The sequence below is a fragment of the Amphiura filiformis genome, chromosome 2 (assembly GCF_039555335.1).
Source record: "Amphiura filiformis chromosome 2, Afil_fr2py, whole genome shotgun sequence".
Classification (NCBI taxonomy): Eukaryota; Metazoa; Echinodermata; class Ophiuroidea; order Amphilepidida; family Amphiuridae; genus Amphiura; species Amphiura filiformis.
Genome location: NC_092629.1, coordinates 74,811,769 through 74,836,475, shown reverse-complemented (window position 1 = coordinate 74,836,475; position 24,707 = coordinate 74,811,769). Strand labels below are relative to the sequence as shown.

Genomic DNA, 24,707 nt, shown 5'->3' with positions numbered 1-24,707 from the left:
CACTGGAAAGAGCAAGTTTTACACGTCTAAAAAAAAAAAACATTGTTGGAATTGCTCACAGCAAACTCAAGTTATACTCATTTGAATACAACCACCCATTTTTGTAGCTGCACACGGTTTCACTTCCCAAGTAGGGGCCTACCTATTATATTGATTGGTAAGGCGCTATATTAAAAAAGTTCGGTGGCAGGTGTGGTTTCGATCAATAATTCCTACATGTTAAAGGGTTCTTTTCAATATGAATTTGAACTCATTGCACTACGTTATAATAAAACGGGCCAAATGACAACATTTTACTACAATTTACCGCACGGGAGCGCACGTTTCTGTCGACGAAGTATCATGAAACTAAGAGTCCCACTGAAGTTCAGCGTCTTTTTCGTCTCCAATTTCCTACAGCTAACCGGGTTTCAGGTAAGGGAGCAGGTTATAAGAATGTGAACAAGCTCAATGTGCATGGGACACTAAGGAAGACAGCCGGAAGCTTCAGGCAGACCACGAACTGCTAGATCACAAGTGAACATTGCTAAAGTTAGACATGCGTTACAGCAAGACCAAAGATCAGCTCAATCCTTTACCCAACATTCCACAATCAAACTTCTGCCGGATCGTTCGTAAAGACTTTAATTGGTATCCCTACAAACTATAGTACCGCCATGGACTTGTTGAATATTAATTAAAAACAAAAGTTGTCTTTTCAACAATAAATCCTGTTAGCACTCGTCGAAATTGAAATGGATGAAAATCAATCAGTCGTGTGCAGCTACAAAAATGAGTGGTTGTATTCAAATGAGTATAACTTTAGTTTGCTGTGATTAATTGCAACAATTCTTTTTTATTTTAGAGGTGTAGAATTTGCTCTTTCCAGTGGTATTTTTGTTTTTAGCAGATTTCTTGCAGATCTCGAGTTATAGCCCCTCAAACATGAGTTTACTTCTTTTTGACTCAGCCTGTATGCTATATATTCTGTGCATTCAATTCATGTAAGATTCGTTTTTGTTAAATTCTGTCATTTTTCCCCTATATTGTCTGACAAAGATGTCGTTTTGATCTCAACATAATCCCTTAATGTGCTAATATAATACAAGCTAATATAACGATTTCATTTTATTTATTCTTGTTCACATGGCGATTACAGTTAGTACATATTTATAACGATATCATTAGTGTTGATCACATGGTGATTACAGTTAATACGTAATTATCATGATTTTATTACATTTAGTGTTGTTCCACATAGTAATTACAATTAATACATAATTATAATGATTTGTTAAAGTAAATTGAACGGATGTTATATATATATAACAATATATGCAATGACTTACAGGCCACTCAGGGTCACTCTAAGTGGGAAATTAGTTTGACATTATTGTGTATTGTATTTTATATATAAGTAATGATGATAAGTACATAAAAGTATACATTTCGGAAAGGAAATGCTATGCCATGAATCTAACTACAGGTAAATTAAGTGCAAGGTGTCCCATAAAAAGGTTACATGTAGAAAATGAACTGCATTTTGTGATGGTACAACAAAACAATGCCATTTTCAGACATTGTTTATTCACCCTTCACGTAAGTTTGAGTGTAAAGCAAGTTCACTTTTGAGCGCAAGATGACAGGGGAGTCAAGAGTGGCTAACCATCAAAATATCGCAAAACGAAAGTTGATCACACGCACAACTTTGTTTTCATATTTTTTCTTTATTATTTTTATTTTTCTCTTATTTTTCTCTTATGGTACAAAAGAAACATAGGTTCATTAAAGAGTTTCATTTGTAGGATTGTTTCAAACGATTAATGATTTTTTGGTAGGCAAATCCAGTAAAATAGTACTCACTTTCTGAGCTTTCGATGACCGGTTATGTCATCTTGATCACAGATGTCCAGGCTCACTGCACTTCCCGCCGTGGGACTTGGTAGTCTCATTCCCACAGGTTCTTGATTGGTTTAGCAAGAACCAATGGGATGTATTCTCTAGATCACGTCTACGACTCGCTGCTAAACCAATCAAGAACCTGTGGGAATGAGACTACCAAGTCCCACGGCGGGAAGTGCAGTGAGCCTGGACATCTGTGATCAAGATGACATAACCGGTCATCGAAAGCTCAGAAAGTGAGTACTATTTTACTGGATTTGCCTACCAAAAAATCATTAATCGTTTGAAACAATCCTACAAATGAAACTCTTTAATGTTATACGAAGTCGTTATGGACAAAAAGCAGTCCAACAGATTCGTGATCTTGAGAATACTGACCAAAAACTATCGCGGTATCGACAACATCTAACATTTACGCATCGGTGTAAGGACAACAACATCACACCACCAAGTCTTCAGATTCGTTGCCCGATCAACACCACCAAAGCAAGAAATATCATTAATAAAGCAGAAAAGGAATTAATAAGAGAGCGCATTAGAGTAGTGAGTAATAAAGTTAAATATCTTGAAGATCAGAGAAAATCAAAGTATAATAATCTAGAAACACTGGAAATTACCGACCCGGAAGTAAGAGAGGAACTGGACCGGCACATCGTAAACAAACAAACTCGTGAGACAAAGTTAACGAAAACACGGCACATTGAAAAGCTAAACAAGCTCAAAATCAAACATGAAACCAAGATTATTGCAGATAACAGCACAGAGCCTGACTTAAGTGGTACCCAGCTCAAGAAATGGCGAGAAAAATGGGTAAGAAACATATCAGAAAAAGAGCTAACTGATCCACAACAACAGTTACTAGCGAGAGGTCTAGGTTTTGCAGTATCTGCTACCCACATCCCACACGATGATTTCATCGTGGCGTGCGAGACGGCCTGTTCAAAATTACCTGCCGATGAAGCCCAAAATTTGCGCATGGAAGTGGCTGGAACGCTTAAATCAGCCAAGATTCCCCCTTCAAATATATCGAAGGATGAAAGGATTGCTCTCAAAGATCTGCAGAAATCAAAAGATATCCTCATCATGGGGGCCGACAAGGGGAAATGTACAGTAGTACAAGACAAAGTTAGCTATGAGAACAAAGTGGAGTCGATGCTAAGTGATGAAAAGACTTATGAGAAACTGAAAAAGGACCCCACGTTAATATACAAACGCAAGCTTGTCAGTATTCTACAAAGACTCAAGAATGAAAATAAAATCGATGAAAATCAATACCGCCTACTATATCCTACAGCAGAGAACACACCCCGGTTGTATTGTACCACGAAAATACACAAACAGGGTGACCCAATCAGACCCATTGTTGACTGTATTGGCAGTGTAGGATACCAAACTTCAAAAGCTCTAGCGGAGATTCTTGCACCAATTGTAGGACAGACAGAACACCACGTTACCAACTCAAAATCGTTGGCTGAGGAGATCAGTGGGATATACATTGACGATGGAGACATTTTTAATTCTCATGATGTTGTATCATTATTTACAAACACCCCCATAGACCAAGCCATAGCAGTTATCAAAACTAAGCTCATCAAAGACACCTCATTACCCGCACGCACAAAACTCACCGCAGAAGACATTATGGAACTGCTTGAGTTCATTTTGACTACAACATATTTTTCTTTCCGTGGAAATATTTATCGTCAGCGTTTTGGTGCAGCAATGGGCAGTCCTGTGAGTGCAATTGTCGCCAATCTCTACATGGAATGGTTGGAAGAACAAGCCATAACCAGTGCCCCCTTGGACTGCAAGCCAAAGCTATGGCGCCGTTATGTGGACGATATATTGGAAATCATCAAGAAAAACTCAACTGAAAAGCTAACCGACCACCTCAACTCGGTAGACCCATCAGGAAACATAAAATTCACATACGAAGAAGAAGTAGAAGGAAAGATACCCTTTTTAGATACACTCATTGTCAGGAAACAAGATGGCTCTACAAAACTACTGGTTTATCGCAAAAAAACGCACACAGACCAATACTTAAACTTCGCTTCCCAACATCCATTACATCAGAAACTGGGCGTAATCCGGACACTTCTAGATCGAATGCAGAATGTAGTAACTGAAGAGGAAGATAAGAAAGAGGAAGAAGAAAGAATTAAGAAAGCGTTAACAAACTGTGGTTATCCCAGATGGTCATTTGACAAAGTAAAACATCAAATGTCAAACAAATCAAAGAAGGAAACCAAAGAAAAGAAAAAGGACAATGACCCGTCGAAAGGTATGGTTGTACTACCATACATAGAAGGTCTCTCAGAAAAACTGCAACGCATCTTCTGGAAACACCGTATTGCCACCGCTATGAGGCCCCACAACACGCTACGGAACTTACTTGTCCACCCAAAAGACAAAATTGAATCCAACAAAACTTGTGAAGTTGTTTATAGTGTAGACTGCAAGGGATGTGACAAAACTTATATCGGTGAAACGGGAAGAGCATTCGGAACCAGATTAAAAGAACATCAGAAAGACGCAGAGAAAGTAAAGAGCAGAACTTACACCAGAGCAAAAAGAAAAGAATCCCTTACAGAACAAAACAAATCCGCCATAACAGACCATATCGCACAAGAAAACCACGTTATCAACTGGGAGGGGGGCTAAAATCATAGACAAAGACTCGAATCAGTTCACTAGAAAAATCCGAGAAGCCATGTGGATCAGGAGGAGGGGCGACAAAACCATGAATCGAGACATTGGGATGTATTCTCTAGATCACGTCTACGACTCGCTGCTAAACCAATCAAGAACCTGTGGGAATGAGACTACCAAGTCCCACGGCGGGAAGTGCAGTGAGCCTGGACATCTGTGATCAAGATGACATAACCGGTCATCGAAAGCTCAGAAAGTGAGTACTATTTTACTGGATTTGCCTACCAAAAAATCATTAAAACATAGGTTCTTTTGACAAATTGAATATTGTACACTGAAAATAAATCAGTTTTAGTGCTTCTTGATTCTTGGTGTTAACAAATTAAGGAAGATGGTCGTTAGAGAAGAACGTGTTTTGGTGAAGGCACTTCTGCACTCTGTATTTCCTGCCATCAACATACTGAAATTAATATCAATCTTTTTTTTTACATCTTGTTTAGATTGCTTTGAGTTGAAATCACTGCCGTGTTATACGAGGGGGTATCAAAAAGTTTTTGAAATCGCCCAGAAGTGAAAGAGCTATATCAATGAAATTTTGTCTGTGCAATCACTGGTCCTTATGTACACTATGGTGCAAAAATGGTCTCATAAGAATGTTTACTTTTTTTTATAGGTGGCGCTAGATGCCAATAACCTGCTGTCCCAGTTACTGTGCATGAACTGCAAGATTGAGAAAATTGAGGCAAGCAGCGTTATTAAGATCCTGCTTTTGCCTAGAAAATCGATGATGAAATGAAAGTTATCTTCGGTGGTGATTGTGATATGTCACTGTTGCTTTTTGGAAAAGGAATTTTTATTTCATCACAGATTTTCTGGGCACCGTAACCCTTAAAGGGCAGGTCTATAGCAAAAACAAGTTTATCTCTATTTGAAGAGAATAATTATTACATTACAAGTTGACACTTGTTGCAATGTTTTTGTGCGTATTTCTCCTGAAAAAGGAGAAATTGTGTGGGTAAAGTTCAGCCTCGTACGTGTTCTTCCCCCGTTTGAAGCGTACGTGTTCATCCCCGTTTGACTGATGACGTAGGTAAATGAAGCGGACACTTTATCGTGCTTTCATCATACAATCACAATCACTTTGACAAGTTTGACATTAGCAACAATGAGTTGTACTATCACTTACCATAACAATGCTGCATAACAATATGCACGCTATTGTTCTCTTTCGGGAACAAAGCCCACACAGTAATTGTTACTATGCGTTTGCTTTGTAATATTTCATCCAACTGAAACTATAGCATTGCAATATATTGGGAAATCAGATACATGAGTTTGTGGACTAACACGGTTTATATGCTAGTCTCAGGTGAAATTCTAAGCTCAAATTATGTATTTATTTTTAGGCCTAATATTTCTCATGATATTGATATGCATATGAATTGTAATATCACAATTGTCTAATATAAAAAAAAGAAGCGGCTGATTTTATCCATATGTTTAAAAACCATGAAATTTGTAATACTTAATTTGGATTTTTTTTCTGTGAACAGTAACAGTATACGTTCTGTCCATTGAGAGCGTTTATAGTCCCTTTTCTCACAGCGGGCACATCTCATTTCATGACGTCACCGGTTTTCTAGGCCAAATCTGTCTCGTTCTAAGGAACTCATCGCTTAAGTTGGTTTTTGCGGAATATCAATTTTAAACGTCTTATTTTATCAAAAAAGGAGTCATTTTCATTGTCCTCATAATATTAGCTTGCCAATGATATGATGTTGTTTTTGCTATAGACCTGCCTTTTAAAGTGGAACTATAATCATGCTACATGCCTCAATTTTCTCCATTTTGCTGGTTATGCGGTTACATAGGCAGGTACTGACATCTAGCGCCTGTAAAAAAAATAAACATACTTATGAGACCATTTTTGCACCATAGTGTACATAAGGACTAGTGATTGCACCGACACAATTTCATTGATATAGCTCTTTCACTTCTGGGCGATTTCAAAAACTTTTTAATACCCCCTCGTATGCTGTAAGAATATTATACATTTCTCACTGAACTCTTGAAATAAATCTGTCATGCTATGCCTGTACCTACTCAAATGCCCCGCCAAATTCGCGGCGGATGTAACGGTGGTAATGAACTTCGTGTTGCATTATGTCACGTAAACAGCTTGCTCACATTCACAGGGGTATTAGTAGAGGACACATAGATTATGTCATGAAAAGAACATTTATAGTGGTTAACATTAACTGATATTATTGTCAAAAAATCTACATGTAACCTTTTTTGGGACACCCAGTATTTCTTGGCCAAGCTGAAACATGCGAGTTGCGTCTATGTAGCGAAAGCATGTACGCAATGTAAGGCGCGTGTATAATTTTTTCTGTACGGCGCTATCTGCACTTGTGTTTATCGCAGATCCCTATATTGTATAACTTTCATATTTTCCATGAGTTTTCATGTCATGGCAAATCTTAGTACTTGATAATTCTTTGTGCCCGGGTGAAAGGAATTACAGGGGGAACCAACATGAAATTCCTTCGTGCAGATATACCGCAATCGTGCGGTTCATTATTGCCATCGCTTTCCTTGTAATGATATAGAAACGCCACGATTGGAAAAGCTTTATAACTTGACATTCATCAGCTGTGCCGCACTGTATGGAAATGAATTGTTTGAGACTTAATCTCAAGACGTGACACTCATATTTTTATGTCAAGCATATCTAGGCATTAACAGGTGAAATCTAGGAGAAATCTTCGGCCAGGCACAAGTGACATGATGAAGGGGGTCGCCGTAGACATGGTTGGGGCATTTTTACAGGACAGGCAAGTGTTGCCAACAATCAGGTTTATTACCCTGATCGGAACCGACTGTAACAAGGTCTTTTATCATGGATCATCTGCCCCACCTTTATCAGATGAGCAACGGGGTGAACGAATAAGATTTTTTTGTTCCTGCGAAGAATTGAACCCGGGACCTATCGCACCAAAGACCTGAACCAGTGTGCCACGATGTTCCCCAATGTTGTCAATATTTTCAAAAAGAAATAGGGTTGTCGCGATTTATCAACCTTTTTGTTAGATGGATCTCTAAGTGTATAGTTTTAAGTTTGCTTTTATGAAAACATTCTTAAAGATATGGACTCTAATGGCCAATCAACTTTTTGTTGATCAAACAAAGTACAAGCCATCATACATGTACACACATGTCGTGAGTGACGAAGTATTGAAAAATATAATGTGTGTATTTACCATGTTTATTTATTTATTTTACACCACACACGAACAACATCAAATTATTAATCACAATATTATAATACAATCTTATATATAATGGACTGTCCACTAATTAAGAAATTGGACGTGGGAGGGGTGGGGGACAACTACAAACTGGGTACATAACATCCGGGAGCTACAACCTCCATTTCTAGTAATGTGGAAGGATGAAATCTGTCCATCATATGAAATTCTTACCTTTCACTTTGAAGATATAGATTACCGCCCCAACCCCCCCCCCAACTCCAAATGTTTATCTTCAATATTAAAGGTCAAAATGTGAATTGATCGTCGGCTTTTCATGTCAGGTACATACACTCATTAGATTTATAAAGTTTACTTTGGAGACTGTTAAATATCCAAAGTTTCAAAAATATCATTTTTTTATAATTTACCATAAAATTTGTATTATATCGCACATTCCTAAAATTCTAAATCATTTGATATCAACAGGACATACCTCGTACTCGATATGTCTAATCACAATATTATAATACAATCTTATATTATGGACTATCCACTTATTCGGAAACTGGACGTGGGAGGGGTAGGGAATACTATATACTGTGTACATAACATTGAAGGAGCTATAATCTCCATTTCTAGTAATGTGAATGGCAATTTCTTTGAAATACAAGTGCCCGTTTTACACAGATTTACGACCTGTTGACGAATTACTCAAGACTATTATAATAGTATATTCATTAACTGCGCGTATTAACCATGATTTTAATGCTAATAATGAAACGACATTTATCTGATGTGCCCTGGAGAGAATACAATTAGTAATGTTTTGGGCACAACAGGGCTCCTATATCTTCAATATTTAGTCATTTAGTGGATATTTTCTCCAAAATATATTGTCACGTTTTACGCATGAACATATAGGCCAGGACTAACTATTATATACATAACTATATAATGAAACAGGCGAAATTACAAAGGAATAAGAACTTAGACACTGCTTTGTTGTAAGAGCCAATGTGAGTTGCAGTATTTTTCTCAACTCATCCATCCCTGAGTCCAGCTCCAGCAACTGTTTGCTATTTCCTTTAGCACTTATTCATAGACACTATTTTGTCGTAAGAGCCGATGTGAGTTGCAGTATTTTTCTCAACGTATCCACCCCTGACTCCAACTCCAGTAACTGTTTGCTTTTTCCCGTAGCACTGACGTTTTGCTCCTTAGATCCATCCATAATACCGGGAACAATAAGGTAAGCGTGTGTTACCTCGGATGAAATCTGGAATAATGAAGAATGTTAGAGAAAATGACAGAAATCCGAAGTAATGACGAATGCGAAAGAAACAAAAATGCGGTAGTCGTGATCCTGATTCATTAAATGCAGATTACCCCCACTTGAGCTCTATTAACCAAATTGTGACAATCGTCTGATGCAGAACACTCTTTGTGACACAAACTAGTAAGGGGGTCGGTTAAAATTTCGGATTTTCTCCTAAATATGGAGGATATGACTTTCACAACATACCTACCAAGTAAAATGTTCAAATATTAATAGTTGTAAAAGAGCAATATGAAAATTATACTTTAGAAAACTATGGTGGGCCTCACCAACCCCTGGTTAGTTTTGATGGTCGGCACTACCCCCGGGTAAGGTGCTGGGGTACACTTTTATCTCTAAAACTAGCACAATGATGGAGCTACGATTAGTATTAGGGTTAATTGGGTTTTCTTCAAATGCGCTAATTAAAGCAAAGGGCACCAATTAAAGCACTGCCTGCCTCTTGCATTATAAGATTGCCAAGCAGGCATATGACGCGATTCGATTGGCTAGAGTACAAGAGCGTTTGTGTGGGTCAGAATCTTACAGAATTGCACCATTTCCACCTCCTTATAAAAACTTACCATTTGTATGACGATACAATCGTCTCGGACGCAATCGCTTGTTAAAAGCTTTTCTTTGTGAAGATATGTCACCGCCCTTGTTATGTCGTGCTCAATCAGCATTATATTAGACCTGTCAATAGCGCCATTAACCGTTAGCTCTTTAATCGTAGGATATCCCATATTCTCAAAAAGTACGTTGTTGGCTACCATTGTTAGAGCGCGTCGTATGACATCCGGAACTTGAATACAAAGTTCAAAAAACAGTAATTATGAGAACAATCGTGAATGTTACCGTGAAACTAAGCCTTAAGATAATTCGTCCATCACATCGGAGGACTAGGAAATATCAAAAAACAAATTTTCCAGAAAAGTGGATAAGTTGATTATACTATAAATTATTTGACGCAAAGGTCAATTTTCATATTGAGTAAAATAGTCAAGCTTTGAGAAGCACATATGTAAAGTTATATACGTAAGTAGTATATTCTTGTTCATTGATTAGCTAAAAATGCATCACGTGATCAAGATAGTTTTACCATCACGGACGTAGTCACTCTAAACTTTAAATAGTACTTTCAATATTCCGGATGAACCGTTAATATATGAATGCAATTTTCAATCCTGATATATTTAACTTTTCATCGACATAATTTGTTAATATTTTTTAATTTACACATAAATATATCACATCCATACCTACATCCGCGTAACCATCATCATCCCCGTTAAAGTTGCTCTCCTTCGTATTGCCACTCTTCTGATCACTATTCGAAACTTGTTTTTGGCTTTTACTGCGTTGACGTTTGTTTAGTCTCCTCGTTAAGATTGTATACAGATATGGGTTAAGGGAGGAATTCAGTGGTAATACAAACACTGCAATCCACGCGTAGCTAGTTGCAGGGATGTGTACCGAGCGTGTCAACGATAAAATACCCATGACTATGATTGGCATCCAGCAACACATATCGGAGAAAACCAAAAACGACATTCTTACCGCCAGTTGAATTTGGTTTGAGCGTGATTCGCCTACACGACCAACTTTTGCCGAAGATGTTTTGGCTTTGAAGTAGATTGATACGTAGCAGACTGTCATAAGTATGAATGCAGTAAGGTTGATGCCAAGAAAGACGGTTATTGAATATTGCCAACCTTGAGGGCGGTCTGTTGTTAGAGGTAAAGCGAGGCATACCGTGGAACGACCATAAAATGCATCGCCAAAATAATTACGTGCTAAAATGGGTATGAGCGCGATAACAATTGCAGTCAACCAGATCAAACAAGCAGAAACTTTTGCCGATTTTGCCCGCAATGTTAACCTCGAAAATGGAAACATAATGTTCATGAACCGATCGAAACTGATAAAAGTCATGAAGAATACCGAAGATTCGCTCGAAATGACAGATAGAAATCCAGCCATTTTGCAGAGAAAACTCGTTTGCCAATTCTCAGCAAAGAATGCATATCGATCACGGTAGTACACATCCGCTGATGCTATTATCAGCATATAAACGCCCATCAAACTATCAGCTAGTGCCAGGTTACCAATCATGATGTCCTGAACCCGAGTGATAGTGTTTCGTTCAGACTGATTTGGCTTCAATCTTTGAACCAAAACGAAGACATTGCCAAAGATTGCGCTGATGCCGAGGATCCACATAAAAATACGTAGAATAGCGGTTCGAATCAAATCTTCACAGGAAGAGAATTGATCTGCTTCGGGTAAGCATTCGGTGATTGTTTTGATGTCGTGAACCAAGCAGCAGAATAGGTACTTATCCGAATACCTGTATAAAGAACATTGTAGATAAAATGTCTTCAGTAGATAACGTTTTAATCGTTATAACAGTTACAGAAATGTATATGAATCACATGAGATTTTAACAACAGAAAAAAAGTGTATTTGTAGAAAGAAGGAAAGAAAGAAAGAAAGAAAGAAAGAAAGAAAGAAAGAAAGAAAGAAAGAAAGAAAGAAAGAAAGAAAGAAAGAAAGAAAGAAAGAAAGAAAGAAAGAAAGAAAGAAAGAAAGAAAGAAAGAACAAAGGGCACAATTGATTATATCCGATGTTTTGAAACTTTTGGAATAGCTTTTTCTATGTGGCAAAATAATGCCGCATTGAGATAATGGAATGAATATAATGTTCCAGCTGAGGTAGTCGCAGCTAAAAAAAGACTCCTTGTTCCAGAACAATGCAGGAATATATAAAAAAAACTATATTATCCTGTTTTGCTAAAACCTAATCCTTTAGTTAGTTCTAACTTGTTAAATTTAAATTGTTGGTCAGTTTTAGTCAGTTTTAGAAATAAGAGCCAGATAAATGCGTTTTTAGGGCGTTTTCGTGTGCTGTGACATTGTGTGTGTCAATCAAGCCCAAAGGCTTGTACATATACCAATTTCAAGTTATGCATTTTTATGAAAACGCATTGTCTGATATTTTTCATACCCAATTATCAAATATAGCAAAAACTATTAAAATTATAAAGGAACTCTTAGTCTATACTCAATATGTTGATTGCTTAGATTTGTGCCAAGTCTTAGAATTTTGTGACTGCAAGTTTTACTTTTACTACCAGTTATAACTAACTAGGATTAAGGTATGTTTCATTTAACAAAACAAGATAATATTTTTAAATTCCTAAAAATTGGTGCTGTATGAGGAACAAAAATTACAGTAGAAAAAATAACCCTCTATTATCAAAATAATACAATACAACACAATATGTCAAATAACATTGTAATAAGTAGCCTTTGGTGGATATCACTAGCCTGTATGGTATTATTTGTGATTTCAAACATGGACCATGGGCGAGTCAACAACATATCTCTAACCTACTTACAATGTTTGGAGTGAGGAGAAATCGGCAAATACATCTTTTTGACCACTTTGCAATCTTGTGTCGTGAATGTCTCTGTAACAGATCAATAAAATGAATACATTGAACCTAGTGATATGTAATCAGAAGTAAACTTATAAAGCATGAATACATTAAACTTTGTGATGTGTAATCAGAAGTAAGCTTATTAAACATTATTATACATATGAAATAAAATAAAACCATCATATTAAACTTACAAAAACAAGACCCTTTGAAGATTTGTGAAGCTCCCAACTGCGATCTGTACTAGTGGATTTCCAGAAAGGTCGCTTCATAAGAAAAGAAAATGGTGAAAAAACGATATAAAGGAAAGAAAGGACACAACACAGTGAGGACACACGACCGAAACGGTTACAATGACAAAAGTCACATTATCGCGTCTGACAATTCTTTCAATCGAACCCCAGCGCAGCCCGTGACTGGTTAGTAATTGAGTTACTAAGACGGTGCCTTCGTTAGTTACGCGATGCTAACCAATCTCTGGCGTTTATTACAGTATGAGGGCGAATGGGTCGTATACTTACAGGTAGATTAATTTAGCAAGGCTTGAAAAGGTTGAATTGGTGATGTAATCAATGCTATTTCTTGCTAGTGACCTGGAATGAATTTAAACGACAACCAAAGAAAGAAAATGAAAAATGAATGATGTCTTTAAGATATTATTTCTATGCATTTTTAATATATCACATTAATACCTAGATTTATTGAAGATCAACAGAACAGAAAAAATAAAAATACCGCATGACTGTAAATACAACGCTGGTGTACTACGCTTTTGCGTTGTTGCTGAATACTGTATTTGTAAAAGTAAGTACACATCTGGTAAATTATTTTGTATTTTGAATTCAATAACTATGTGATCAAATCTGTGATACTGTTTACTTACAAAATCCACAAATTTTGGTTGTAGTCAAAGGTTCCCACCGAGATCGACTTAATACCATTATTTGTCAGGTTTCTGAAAAAATACCGAAATATATACAATTAAAATCAGTAGGTTATAAATGGAACAAATGAAGCACGCCTATTCATTTTACCTCTTATCTTAGAAAAACAGGTTATACAGGAAATATCATAAAATACGTAATGAAATTAGAGCCCTTTTAAAATAGTAGTAGGGATGACCAATGAACCATCAACTTGATTAGAACACTCCCATAGACATGCAGGGAGCTCAACTGTGCACTGCTTGCACAGACATTTCTAAATTGATCTCATTCTTTTATTTTTCAATATTTTTCTGTAAACATTGGGGAAGTTAATGCCAATTATATTTTGTAACTATCTTACAAATTACAGCAACATAACTTATTTAATTTTCCTGTAAGTGCGAGTCAAAATTGGTCCATCGCCACAGTGCGCTTAATTGCCAGTGGCTGAGTTCAGCTCTGCTCAAGAATGGCACAAAATATTCATGTCAATAATTTCAGGTAAAAAACGTGGCCTACTGAGCTGTAATTTGGCAGAGTTGCCAGTAATACCTCTATCATACCCTCTGTAAAAAGGTTAAAAAATTGAACAAGTAGATCTTGAGTTACAAATTAAATCACCAGCTTCCCTTTGGAATTTCCATACTCCTTTCGAATCATGCTAAGAAGACACCTTTCTGAACATAAATGTGAAGTTTCGTGCCCATTTGATGTATTTTTACCTGATTTCAACCCTAAACGTTTTCTTATATTTAGGCCTATACATCTACAACTTGCTGCTGTCTATACCTTGTTTAGAACTTTCAAAAGAAGTACCTGAATGTGCAACCGTAACTGTTTCAAAATAGCCCGCGAAAGTCATGCAGGTAACTCCGAGGTCATGTATTGAATTATTTTGAATGAGGGATACTACGGGAACCAGCACCTTTTGTTAGAAGTCACACATGAGCATGATGAGTGAAGTGGATAACCTCTATTGTTGTGAATGAGTCAATGACCTTCAATGACACTTAAGATTTAATTTGCATACACCTACTAATTGGTCATATTAAACCCAATAACATTGACATTTTTGGTTGTGAAAAAAAATTTACCTGGACTTAGTGCAATTTTGATTTTGTGCCATATATCGGCCATCTTGGATGATTTTTGGCAAATGTTCGCTAAATGCATGATTTCAATGCCTCGGTTTGAAAAAATAATTTATGCCATTGACTAGTAAAGTGCCATTTCATAAGAAACCCCTTTGATACTTTCACAATATGCTTGTTTCATGTTTGCATATATTTGTTAAAATAAAGAAATATATTAAAGGTAAATATATGCTTATGCCAATTTTGCTCCCAATTGATATTTTTGGACCTTGTCATTTTATTTCGTTCCAATGACCGGTCAGAATGGGAAACTTTGAAAATTCATAATTCGAAAAGTTTTTGACCGATTTTGACCATTTAACCACCAAAATACTTCTATTGGCGAGTTCTATCCAGAAAATCTTTTGTAGCAATAGGGGCAACATGAAATTTTGATGGTTATCCCTAATAGTAGTCCACATGTCATGTTCTCAGTATTGTCAGTTCTATATTAAAAGTTAATACAGTACACATCCCACTCTGTTAAACAACATGTTATACTAACAAAATCGTTAGAAAAGCCATGTTTGCCAAATCTATAAGTATCCTATCCTTTATGGTATTTCTTGCCTTCAAGTCATCTGCGAGGTGAAGATGGGTTAGATGCCTGTGATTGAGACAAAAAATATGTCACTTTTTGAGCCTTTATTTCAACTTTAGTTAAGAAATACTATTAGAGGTTGATACGTTTAAATGTCCATAGGTTGCAGCAACAGGCTTACGTTGACATTACAGGATCTGACAATTTGTCGTTGCTACTCGAAACATGGAGATATGTTGGTCTTTGAAAAGTTACGGATTAAAGCTGTGTGAATACGGTGTTGTTGCAAGTTCATAGCTACGATCACAATAAAGGATATACTTTATTATATTGCTTTGGTAAGCGCTAACATACACTATGATTATGTGATATGAAATTTCTTATAATTTTTGAACAGTTTATGTCCCTTTAACTCACAATTCACGGGACCCGTCTGGTATACTTAGGTGATGGGTTTGATTCCACGTTGACCCATTGCAAGAGATGTATAAACCAATGCAGGTACAGGTATCCATACACGTCAAACCTGAAATAAGAATAACAGTAAAATGGTTGCGCATACAGAAAACTTAGTGGTGATACTTATATGAAAACATGGAAAATTGTTGTGGCATTAACGACAAAACATTGTAACAGAATGGAATATTGTAAAAAAATGAGGGCGTTATGATTTTGCATTCATTTCAGTATACCAAATGTTTTGTCTATGGGTTTGTATTTGTTTCATGATTAGAACCATTTGTAAATTAATGATCTTATTTTGGATTTGTCGTTTTTAATTTATGCATTTGCAGTATACAAGAATCTAAATATGCAAAAACAGCTCAAAACGAATTGCGCCCTCAATGTCTTAACTAAAACGAAAGTGATATCATTTTTACATGGACCAATCAGCGGTGACAATAACAGTTATATACTTTGGGATATTATATTCCCGTCTTATTTAACTTTTTATCTCCTCCACATCCATTATCTCTCTTGTTTATTCAGTCACTATACGTTGCAGCTTTGAGAAAATGATCATGTTTGTAACAATATCACCAAAATAAATAATAATTTAACGGAAACTTACCACAAAACAGTTCATCATCCCCTTCTAAACAGTCTCTTACACCATCACAGACTTGTGATTGCGTCACACAGTTTGTGCTACCATGACAACGATAGCTTCCGGGACAATGGTGTATGTCTGATACAGAAGGGAAAATAAACAACAGGTGAAAAAACACATATAGAAATGTGAACAGTTAACATATATGCCAGCAGTATAATGGAAAACAACAATATTGGGAAAAACAGAGCTTAAAACTTTACCATCAGTTTTGTGTTAGATTGAGAGACGTACTATTATTAACTACTGAATAGTTTTTTGTAACTCAATCTACGAAGGCGAAGGGTTGCTGCAAACCCCTAATTTACTATTAATTCACGTACCATACCATTGTAGCTATGAATCTCTTCTATCACTGATATCACAATAATTACAAACATTCCCCACTATTACGTCACAATGTCAGTCTGCCCTCGCAGACTTGGGGAATTCTGGCTATATAATTATGCGAGTATAGGCAAAATTGATTTTCGGGTACTTTCCGGTTATGTTTATTTGCATTCAATACGGGATACTGGTCGTAACAATATACTCAAGAAGGAAGCAAATGGAAACCGGTTACCTGTAGAAAACCAGCGCGAGCAAGTATGGGATGGAAATAAAAGTTACACTTACTACATTGGGTTTCATCCTCTCCGTTGGGGCAATCAAATTTCCCGTCACAGCGATACTTCAATGGAATACAGTAAGAATCTGGACACTTAAGGGTATCACTTGGACACTGAAAATGACCTGCATATAAAAGGCATTAAGATAGACAGTATTTAATACATTTGGTGACCGACATTGATACTGTTATGTTATACTTCATGTTTCAGATTATATAAAATTATGAATTCACATCATGAATTGTCTGCCAAAGTCATTGTTACATTGAATAGGTGTGAATTTCTATGCTAATTCCAATATTATTGAATGTTATCAGATGTTCTAATAGAGGTTATCCACTTCACTCATGTGTGACTTCTAACAAAAGGCGCTGGTTCCCGTTGTATTACTCATTTAAACCAATTCAATGCACGACCTCGGAGTTACTTGCATGACTTTGGCGGGTTAGTTTGAAACAGTTATGGTTGCACATGCAAGTACTTCTTTTGAAAGTCCTAAACAAGGTATAGCAGTCGTTGATAGGATATGCAGCTTATAGAACACGGTACCCTCTATTAAACCTTTTAATGTTTTATTAAAATACCTGACAGCCTTCAAGAACATTAGACATTTAAAAATGCTGATATTACTTTAAAAGTTAAGTGCGTTTTCATTGCGGACAATCTAATATCGTTGCTTGTACCTTGATTTTTGTTTCAGTTAGCATAACAGCTGTCGCATAGAGGTGAACTAATAGGAGGTATAGAGACATTTATTTTTATTTTTATTTTCGCTGCTTTCAGGGAACCAAATCTTATTTTGATTCCGAGATCACTTATGACTATTATAATATTCATCTCATTTATAGGTAGTGTCCCGATGTATAAGCATAGCGTATCATTGATTGCCTATTGATGAAATACCTGTAATTATATTAAGGCTGTAATATTGTTCATTGTTCTTTCGAAAATTCGCGTGGTATGATACTTCATGAGTTCTGTGTCATTTATATTCATTCAACTCACTTACCACATTGCTCTAAATGTGTTGCGTCACGACACCCAATAGGAAAGTTGTATCTATCCCGCCCATATAGACAACGTTTATCACTCTCTACGCATGCGCCATTCTTACACGCGATACTGTCATTTTTACAAATGAAATCTAAGTGGTTCATTTCTAAAACAAATAAGGTAACAAATAATTATTAGTCAAATCAATCATGAAGTAACAAATCACATCAAAATGTCTAATATACATTAAGATTTATATAGTTTTGCTACTAAATCTATTTTAAAACTACTTCATATTTTACTCAGGATTTTTTTACAAAGCTGAAACGCGCATTAGAGATCCGTTATGACATTTCGCAAGTTAGTGAAATATTATAAAGATCAAAAGTGGACAGAACATCATGTACAAAGGTTGAGGTCGACAATTGTAATGCAATCGAGCATTTTTCCCCGTTTTTATTGCCCTGTACTTGGGACTGGTGGGTGGAGAAAAGATACAGAAAACCACCAGCCCCCTTCTTCATGTCAGCCATACAATATTATAAACAAATATGCAATTATTCCTTTAAGCCTAAATTAAAGTTTGATATGTAGCTACACTTGTAATTATTGACACCCACCACTCACAAGTGCAATCGAGCAAAATAAGTCGGATGTCGGGATTATTGATTTTTGAGATATAGGCCCTAATCAATAATATTATTCAACTTCCTTTGTATTTTTATTGTTTTGAGCAACACTGAAATGGCCATATCTCTGGAACCATCAGTCTAATTATGATGGGTTTTTCAGCAAAATAAGGTGGTAAAATATACAAAAGCCGATTGTTGCACCCCGATAGTTGTTTGTTTAGTATCTGAAAAGTATCTGAACATTCCTTTACATGGTAGATGTAATTAAACAAACGTACCACACTGAAAAGGTTCGTCTTCCCAGTTTTTGCCTGCACAATCTCTTTGACCATCACAATACGCATGGACAGGTAACCATGTACCATCATAACACTGAATCCCTACTGACGATTGGCCTGTGCATGAAGGTAGTAGAGAAGGAGTGAGCTCGAGTTAAGCTCATTACACAAATCCTATTGTAAACACAATAGAGACAGATGTACCTTTGATCTAATGATCATCGCCGATAATTTCTGGAATGACTCCGTCTCATGGGGGTTCATATTTAGTAACAAATAAATCACGTATGCGCAAAACATGTATTATGGATGCGCATACATTTACTTAACTGTTGAACTTGAATATTCATATTTCATTTAATATATGATGTTTTTTACGATTAACATGTTGAAACATGTTGTTCCAGAATGTTTCTAAACAGTTTATTATGGAATGGTACAGTTCACACATATTTTAAGGACGGGTAAAATTGTTTTAACAACTGTTTTAAAAATACGAAGATCTTATTAAAAGAAATTGCGCATTGTTAAGTTGAGGAATTCTCCCATCAAACGAGATGTATCTCAGTGTTGCCCAGTACTGCCCAGGTTGGTCCGATTTTATTTGTTTACCCAAAACTTTAACAATTGTTCCTCCCCCGAGGTTTCAAAATAAACCGCGTCCTGAGCCCTCTTTTAATCTAGGCAATGAAAGAGATGTAAAGCATAATGTGCATCATGTTCATAAAGTTAGAACGACTTATGCTGTTTCAGCATATTTATAGCGCACACAAGTGTGCGACGATGCATGTATACAACACAAAAGATTATAAGTGATAATCGCGTTACATAATCAAAACGTTGATCTCGAAACCTCAAAGGGCGGCAATTATGATTGTACAATAGAATGCGTGCGAGCTTTCTCCTTCTCTACTACCTCCATGGCCTGTGCAATCAAACAAAAAGATGAATAGAGATTACGCATTAAGTCCAAAGTTGATAAGATACAAAGTTGATTAAAAGTAGGGAAAAATTATCTTACCACACATTTGCTCGTCCGATCCTGTCGTGCAATCTTTCACAAGATCACATCGTTTGGATGTGTCGATGCACTGGCCATCCGAGCATGTATATTCATCTTCACTACATCTTGGATAAACTTTTGAAAACATAATATTATTAAATAATGTAGAGCAAAAGCGTCTGCTTCAGAAACATAGAATCGGCGCAACTATACGTGTATAATCGTGTACATGTACGTCACTCCCATCATGTATCCTCTGATTATGTTGGGAACGGTGTATACTAAGGGGCTGTGCAATAATTATAGAGCCCCGAAATAATAAAATTTCAAACAGCTCGCCAAAAATCGCTTGCCCCCCCTCTCAGCCTGCCAAAAATCGCTTGCCCCCCCCCTCGGCCCGCCAAAAATTCTTTGCCCCCCCCCCCCTTGCGCATGCCAAATTTTTGGGATCCCAATTTACAAACCTTAAATGGTCTATATACCTGTTGCGAGCACAGCGAGCAGGAAAATTTGCATATTTAAGCGTTTCCGTACTGTTTTCCTAAGCCTTTTTAGAGCGTTTTATTAAAAGGCGCCCCATGAATGTGTGCCAAAATCGCTTGCCCCCCCTCTCAGCTCGCCAAAAATTTCTTTTGGCTGCCCCCAATTTTACCCTCCCCCAGGGCTCATAATTATTGCACAGCCCCTAACGGAATAAAGTGTAAAATCTAGCCATGAAACAATATTTAGATTGCATTTTGTTCTAGCCATTTGTTTTTACATTGATACAAGTTTAAACCTACCACACTGATCTTCATCCGACCCATCGTGGCAATTAATAATGAAGTCACAGAGGAATGAAATAGGGATACATTCACCACTACGACTGCACTAAAACATTCCTATACCGCAGTCACCACGAGGCATGGCTACGAAATCCGAAGGTGCGTGCTCATCTGAAACCATTTCAAAACGTTGTTTTTGATTAATATTTGTTATTGATAAATCGTGGCCACATGCCAACTTACAAGGAATACTTACACAATAAAAGAATACACAAAATAACATTTGAATAAATTGTATAATCAAAACTTTTCGCCAGCTAAGAGCTGGCTATCTAATTCGGAGATCGTCCTTGTTTGCTAAAGAGATTACGGGTACTAGCATTGGTTTGAATTACTTTGTGGAACTTTTTATGGTGAAAATACATGTAAGACCTGTTATTCGATTTGTAAGAAAAAGAAAGTATGTTTTGCCGTTTCAACGAATGAAAACGAGTGAGAATTTCAAAAGTTATGGTTTGAGGAAACAAGACATTAAACGTTATATGCCAGACTTATAATAGTTTCCACAGCATATCAACGAAAGAAAATTATAGTATCCTTGTTATCAGGCGTTCTTAGATTTACATTTGCAGACCTCCTGGAGATCAGCACAGCATGAGATGTGAGTGTATTGATAACATGATTAAAACCTTTATGGACGTAAAAGTCAAAGTAAAAATATCCTATATCCTGTATCGTTTTATGGATAAAAATGACTCAAAATGTCATTTATGAAATATTTGATATCTTAAACATCAGTTTTATCTTTTCAACGGGAAAAATTCGATGCAATTTCAGGGCCTATTTTTGATATGGGTATAATTTATATACATGTAGGCCTATTGAACAATATCAGTCTTTATACATTTTATAATGTGCTATATTAAGTATAAATTGCGAATTAATATAAAATTAATGTGCATGTATAAGGCAAGTAGGGTGGCAGTTTTTAGCCAATTAACTAAAAACTGCAGTGTATTTCTTTATATTAATATTATGAGCTAAGGGTAGCCTAAAAGGCAGAAAAGACAAAAAGACAGAACAATTTGGAGTAATGAATTAAAGAGTTGACAGGAAGTTATAGGAGTTAATGTTTGGTTTGCTGTTTCTGTGTGGATGTTCTCATCATTGATGGTTTGGTGGACTGTCATGAAACATGATGGATCATAAAAAAGAGTGATCCTAAAAATGCCACCACCCAAACTAATTACAAGGCCTCTTCTGCATTGAAGCTGGCTTTCCCTTTTAAAGGGAATTTTTATTAAATAACATACTATGTAGCACAACAATTTGAAAATTGAATAATTGCTTTAGAAATATTCTTTCTTACTCTTCTTTATTATTTATTTATCAGCAGTTCGATTATAAGGAGGTTTCCTAGGACCACAAACTTCGAGGGAGATAAAGATCGCTAGAACTTAAACCTTAGAATTATATTGCTTGCCGTAATAATTCCTTTCATCAAGATTAAATTCGGTAACTCGTATTTACCTTCTCAGCAATTCCCAAAATTTGCAATCGATGCGCACATTGATCCGAACATCGCCATCGCGAACACTGAACTGCTCAGTGACCGTTGAGTAACGATATGCGCATCGGTATGACGCAATATGGGTTACGCTTGCAAAGGGGGAAGTTCGGCTTCCGACCAACTACCCTAAGAATAGGTTGTTTTCTGTCACACAAAATCATCCACGCAATTTCACAATCCATAAGGCAATTAGTGTTTACCACTTCTATTCCTTTTCAAAGCATTTGCACTTACCTTCACCAAAACACACACACACACCCCACAACCCCCCCAACACACACCCTCTACACCCGGGACATGCCCCCCCCCCACACACACCCCCACACATCCGCCTACCCACACAAAGAAAAATAGTTTATACCGAGTTTGTATATGTGACCATCCACATCGAAACGCTCGTAAAGTCGGCCCCTGGTCAATTTTGTTTTCTTCCATGTTTAGAAAATATATATCATAAGCTTTACAATGATATATCATTTGACTTCAAACGATATCCAGAAGCGGAGTTATGGCTTGTTAAACTTTGCTCCTTCAGTAAAAGGGTACATTATTTTGGTGCTACAATATTTCTCTTTTTCTACATTGCTGGTATTCAATATCAAATGGTCATAATTGGCTGTCACTTCAAATCATCCCCAAGTCAACGAGGTTCAGGAATGTCCTCTCATTGTTAATTGTTGGTTAACCCACCACTTGAACAGGATTCAGACAAAGCAAACAAAGACTAAAGCTATTTACTATAAGTATAAGCTTATTATCCTCTTCAACAATAGGATTAAAGATTGGTGTTTGACTGACTAAAATGAGAAACATGTATATAGGACACTTATTAGGTACATTATGAATACAAGCTTTATGCACATTTTGGACTGTAACTCGAAATACAATTTGCCGACTTTACGAGCGGTTTGAGATGGATGGTCACATATATTCATTAAAGATAATTTAAACTTACTTACATTCTTTACATTTGTTCGAAGTCAGACAGCTCCCTTGGTACTCACACGCAAATATCTTATGAATACATTCATCGTTATTACAGGTCACCATATTCTCAGGACAATTCTTTTGGCCTGCATAAGGAGATTATTTGAGTTAGCACAATAAGTTTCTACTTTCTAAGTATTTCTACTATATATTAATATATTAAGAGATAGGATTATTTGTAATATTATGACGGTGAGGAAAAGGAGAACAAGGTGGGAGGGGGTGAACGTTTGCCTAAGATTTGGTCGAACAATGGTAACACACTCACCTTCCGATTCTAGGTCTCGTATTCGTACCGGTGCTGAAGAAGAGGAGATGCAATAAGGGGGAACATTACAGCAATAAATAATTATAATACTAATAATTACACTCGCTTTGTTAATGTAAGTACGTGGTTATGTAAATGTTATTTATATACTCCTAAGTTTATTGATATATTAGTCCAATGTTTGCACTTCTTTAAATCGCTCTAAATTCGCATTTTTTTAATTTAATTAATTAATGATCGAACGCCAGGCTATTTCCTTTCGGCGACCAAAGTAGTCATATGAGAATCATATTATTGCACAAAACATATTATCTTAAGTCACACTTCTTACCTTCTGCATCAATAGTTACAGGTTTCATACATACAAACTGACTGGCTTCATTGTTAGCAACGCAAGGTACATCATGCCAGTGATCCGTTGAATGGAAATTAGCCATGTCCATTAAAACACACGATTCAAGATTCCCGCCATCTGGTTGACGTACACTCCAGGTTTTGGCACTTAGCATATGGAAATAGAAACATTAAAGAAACAAGTAGCTTAAAGCCATATTTTTTTATTTGCTGACGAGGACGCCCTAAATATTTGTCAAATTCTGTTTTTTACAAAATTATATTATACTTTATTACACCAACATACCCTGCAAAAATCAAGACCCTATGTGCTAAATCCGAGATTTTGAATAAAACGCAGGAACCGTCGTTTTATTATTACGATGGAAATATTAGTCGAACGCATACGCGATGTTCATAACACTGTAAGTACATGACGCGCGTGACGATGATCTACACAACAAAGGATCGCACCATAACACGACCGAAGGAGTGATACGTATTGGCGACATCGGCGCTGGTGGTATATTCCAGTAAAAGCTAACATAGTTATGGCAAAGAAGTACTGATCTATTTTGTATGAAAATGTTATAATATGGCTTTAATATTGGTTTAGGAGATGATTTAGTTTACAAACATCAGGCAATCAGGAGAATCAACCCAGGCATGGAACACTGATCAAACAATACCAAACCTGGACACACTGATGCCATGCAATTCCTTTAGGACCCTGGAGAATTTGAGCTAGTTTGAAAATCCTCTAGATAAGGAACTTACTCCTAATTATTGTGTATCCCTGGGATGGTTTATGGAATAATTTGGGCTACGGTGATCAGTAAATTCCTGTAAAGTGTGCGGTCTTGTGGGTCTGAGACACTATAAAACTCATCGCTCCTAAGGTGGGTCACTGCGTAAAGTCAGTCTACTCTGGAGTACAAAGTATCGACGCAGTGCGCGCTGTATACCTGTGCGCTGTTACTTTGTACTTATTTGAGTGGACAAATTGTAGGGCGAT

General features: G+C 36.6%; 1 protein-coding gene across 1 annotated transcript; it reads left to right on the top strand.

Annotated features, from left to right (window-relative positions):
- The first annotated feature begins 2,181 nt into the window (after positions 1–2,181).
- LOC140143063 (uncharacterized) lies at positions 2,182–4,545 on the top strand. Its single transcript, XM_072165115.1, has one exon. The coding sequence runs from the start codon at positions 2,182–2,184 to the stop codon at positions 4,543–4,545; it is 2,364 nt and encodes a 787-aa protein (XP_072021216.1).
- The last annotated feature ends 20,162 nt before the right edge of the window (positions 4,546–24,707 follow it).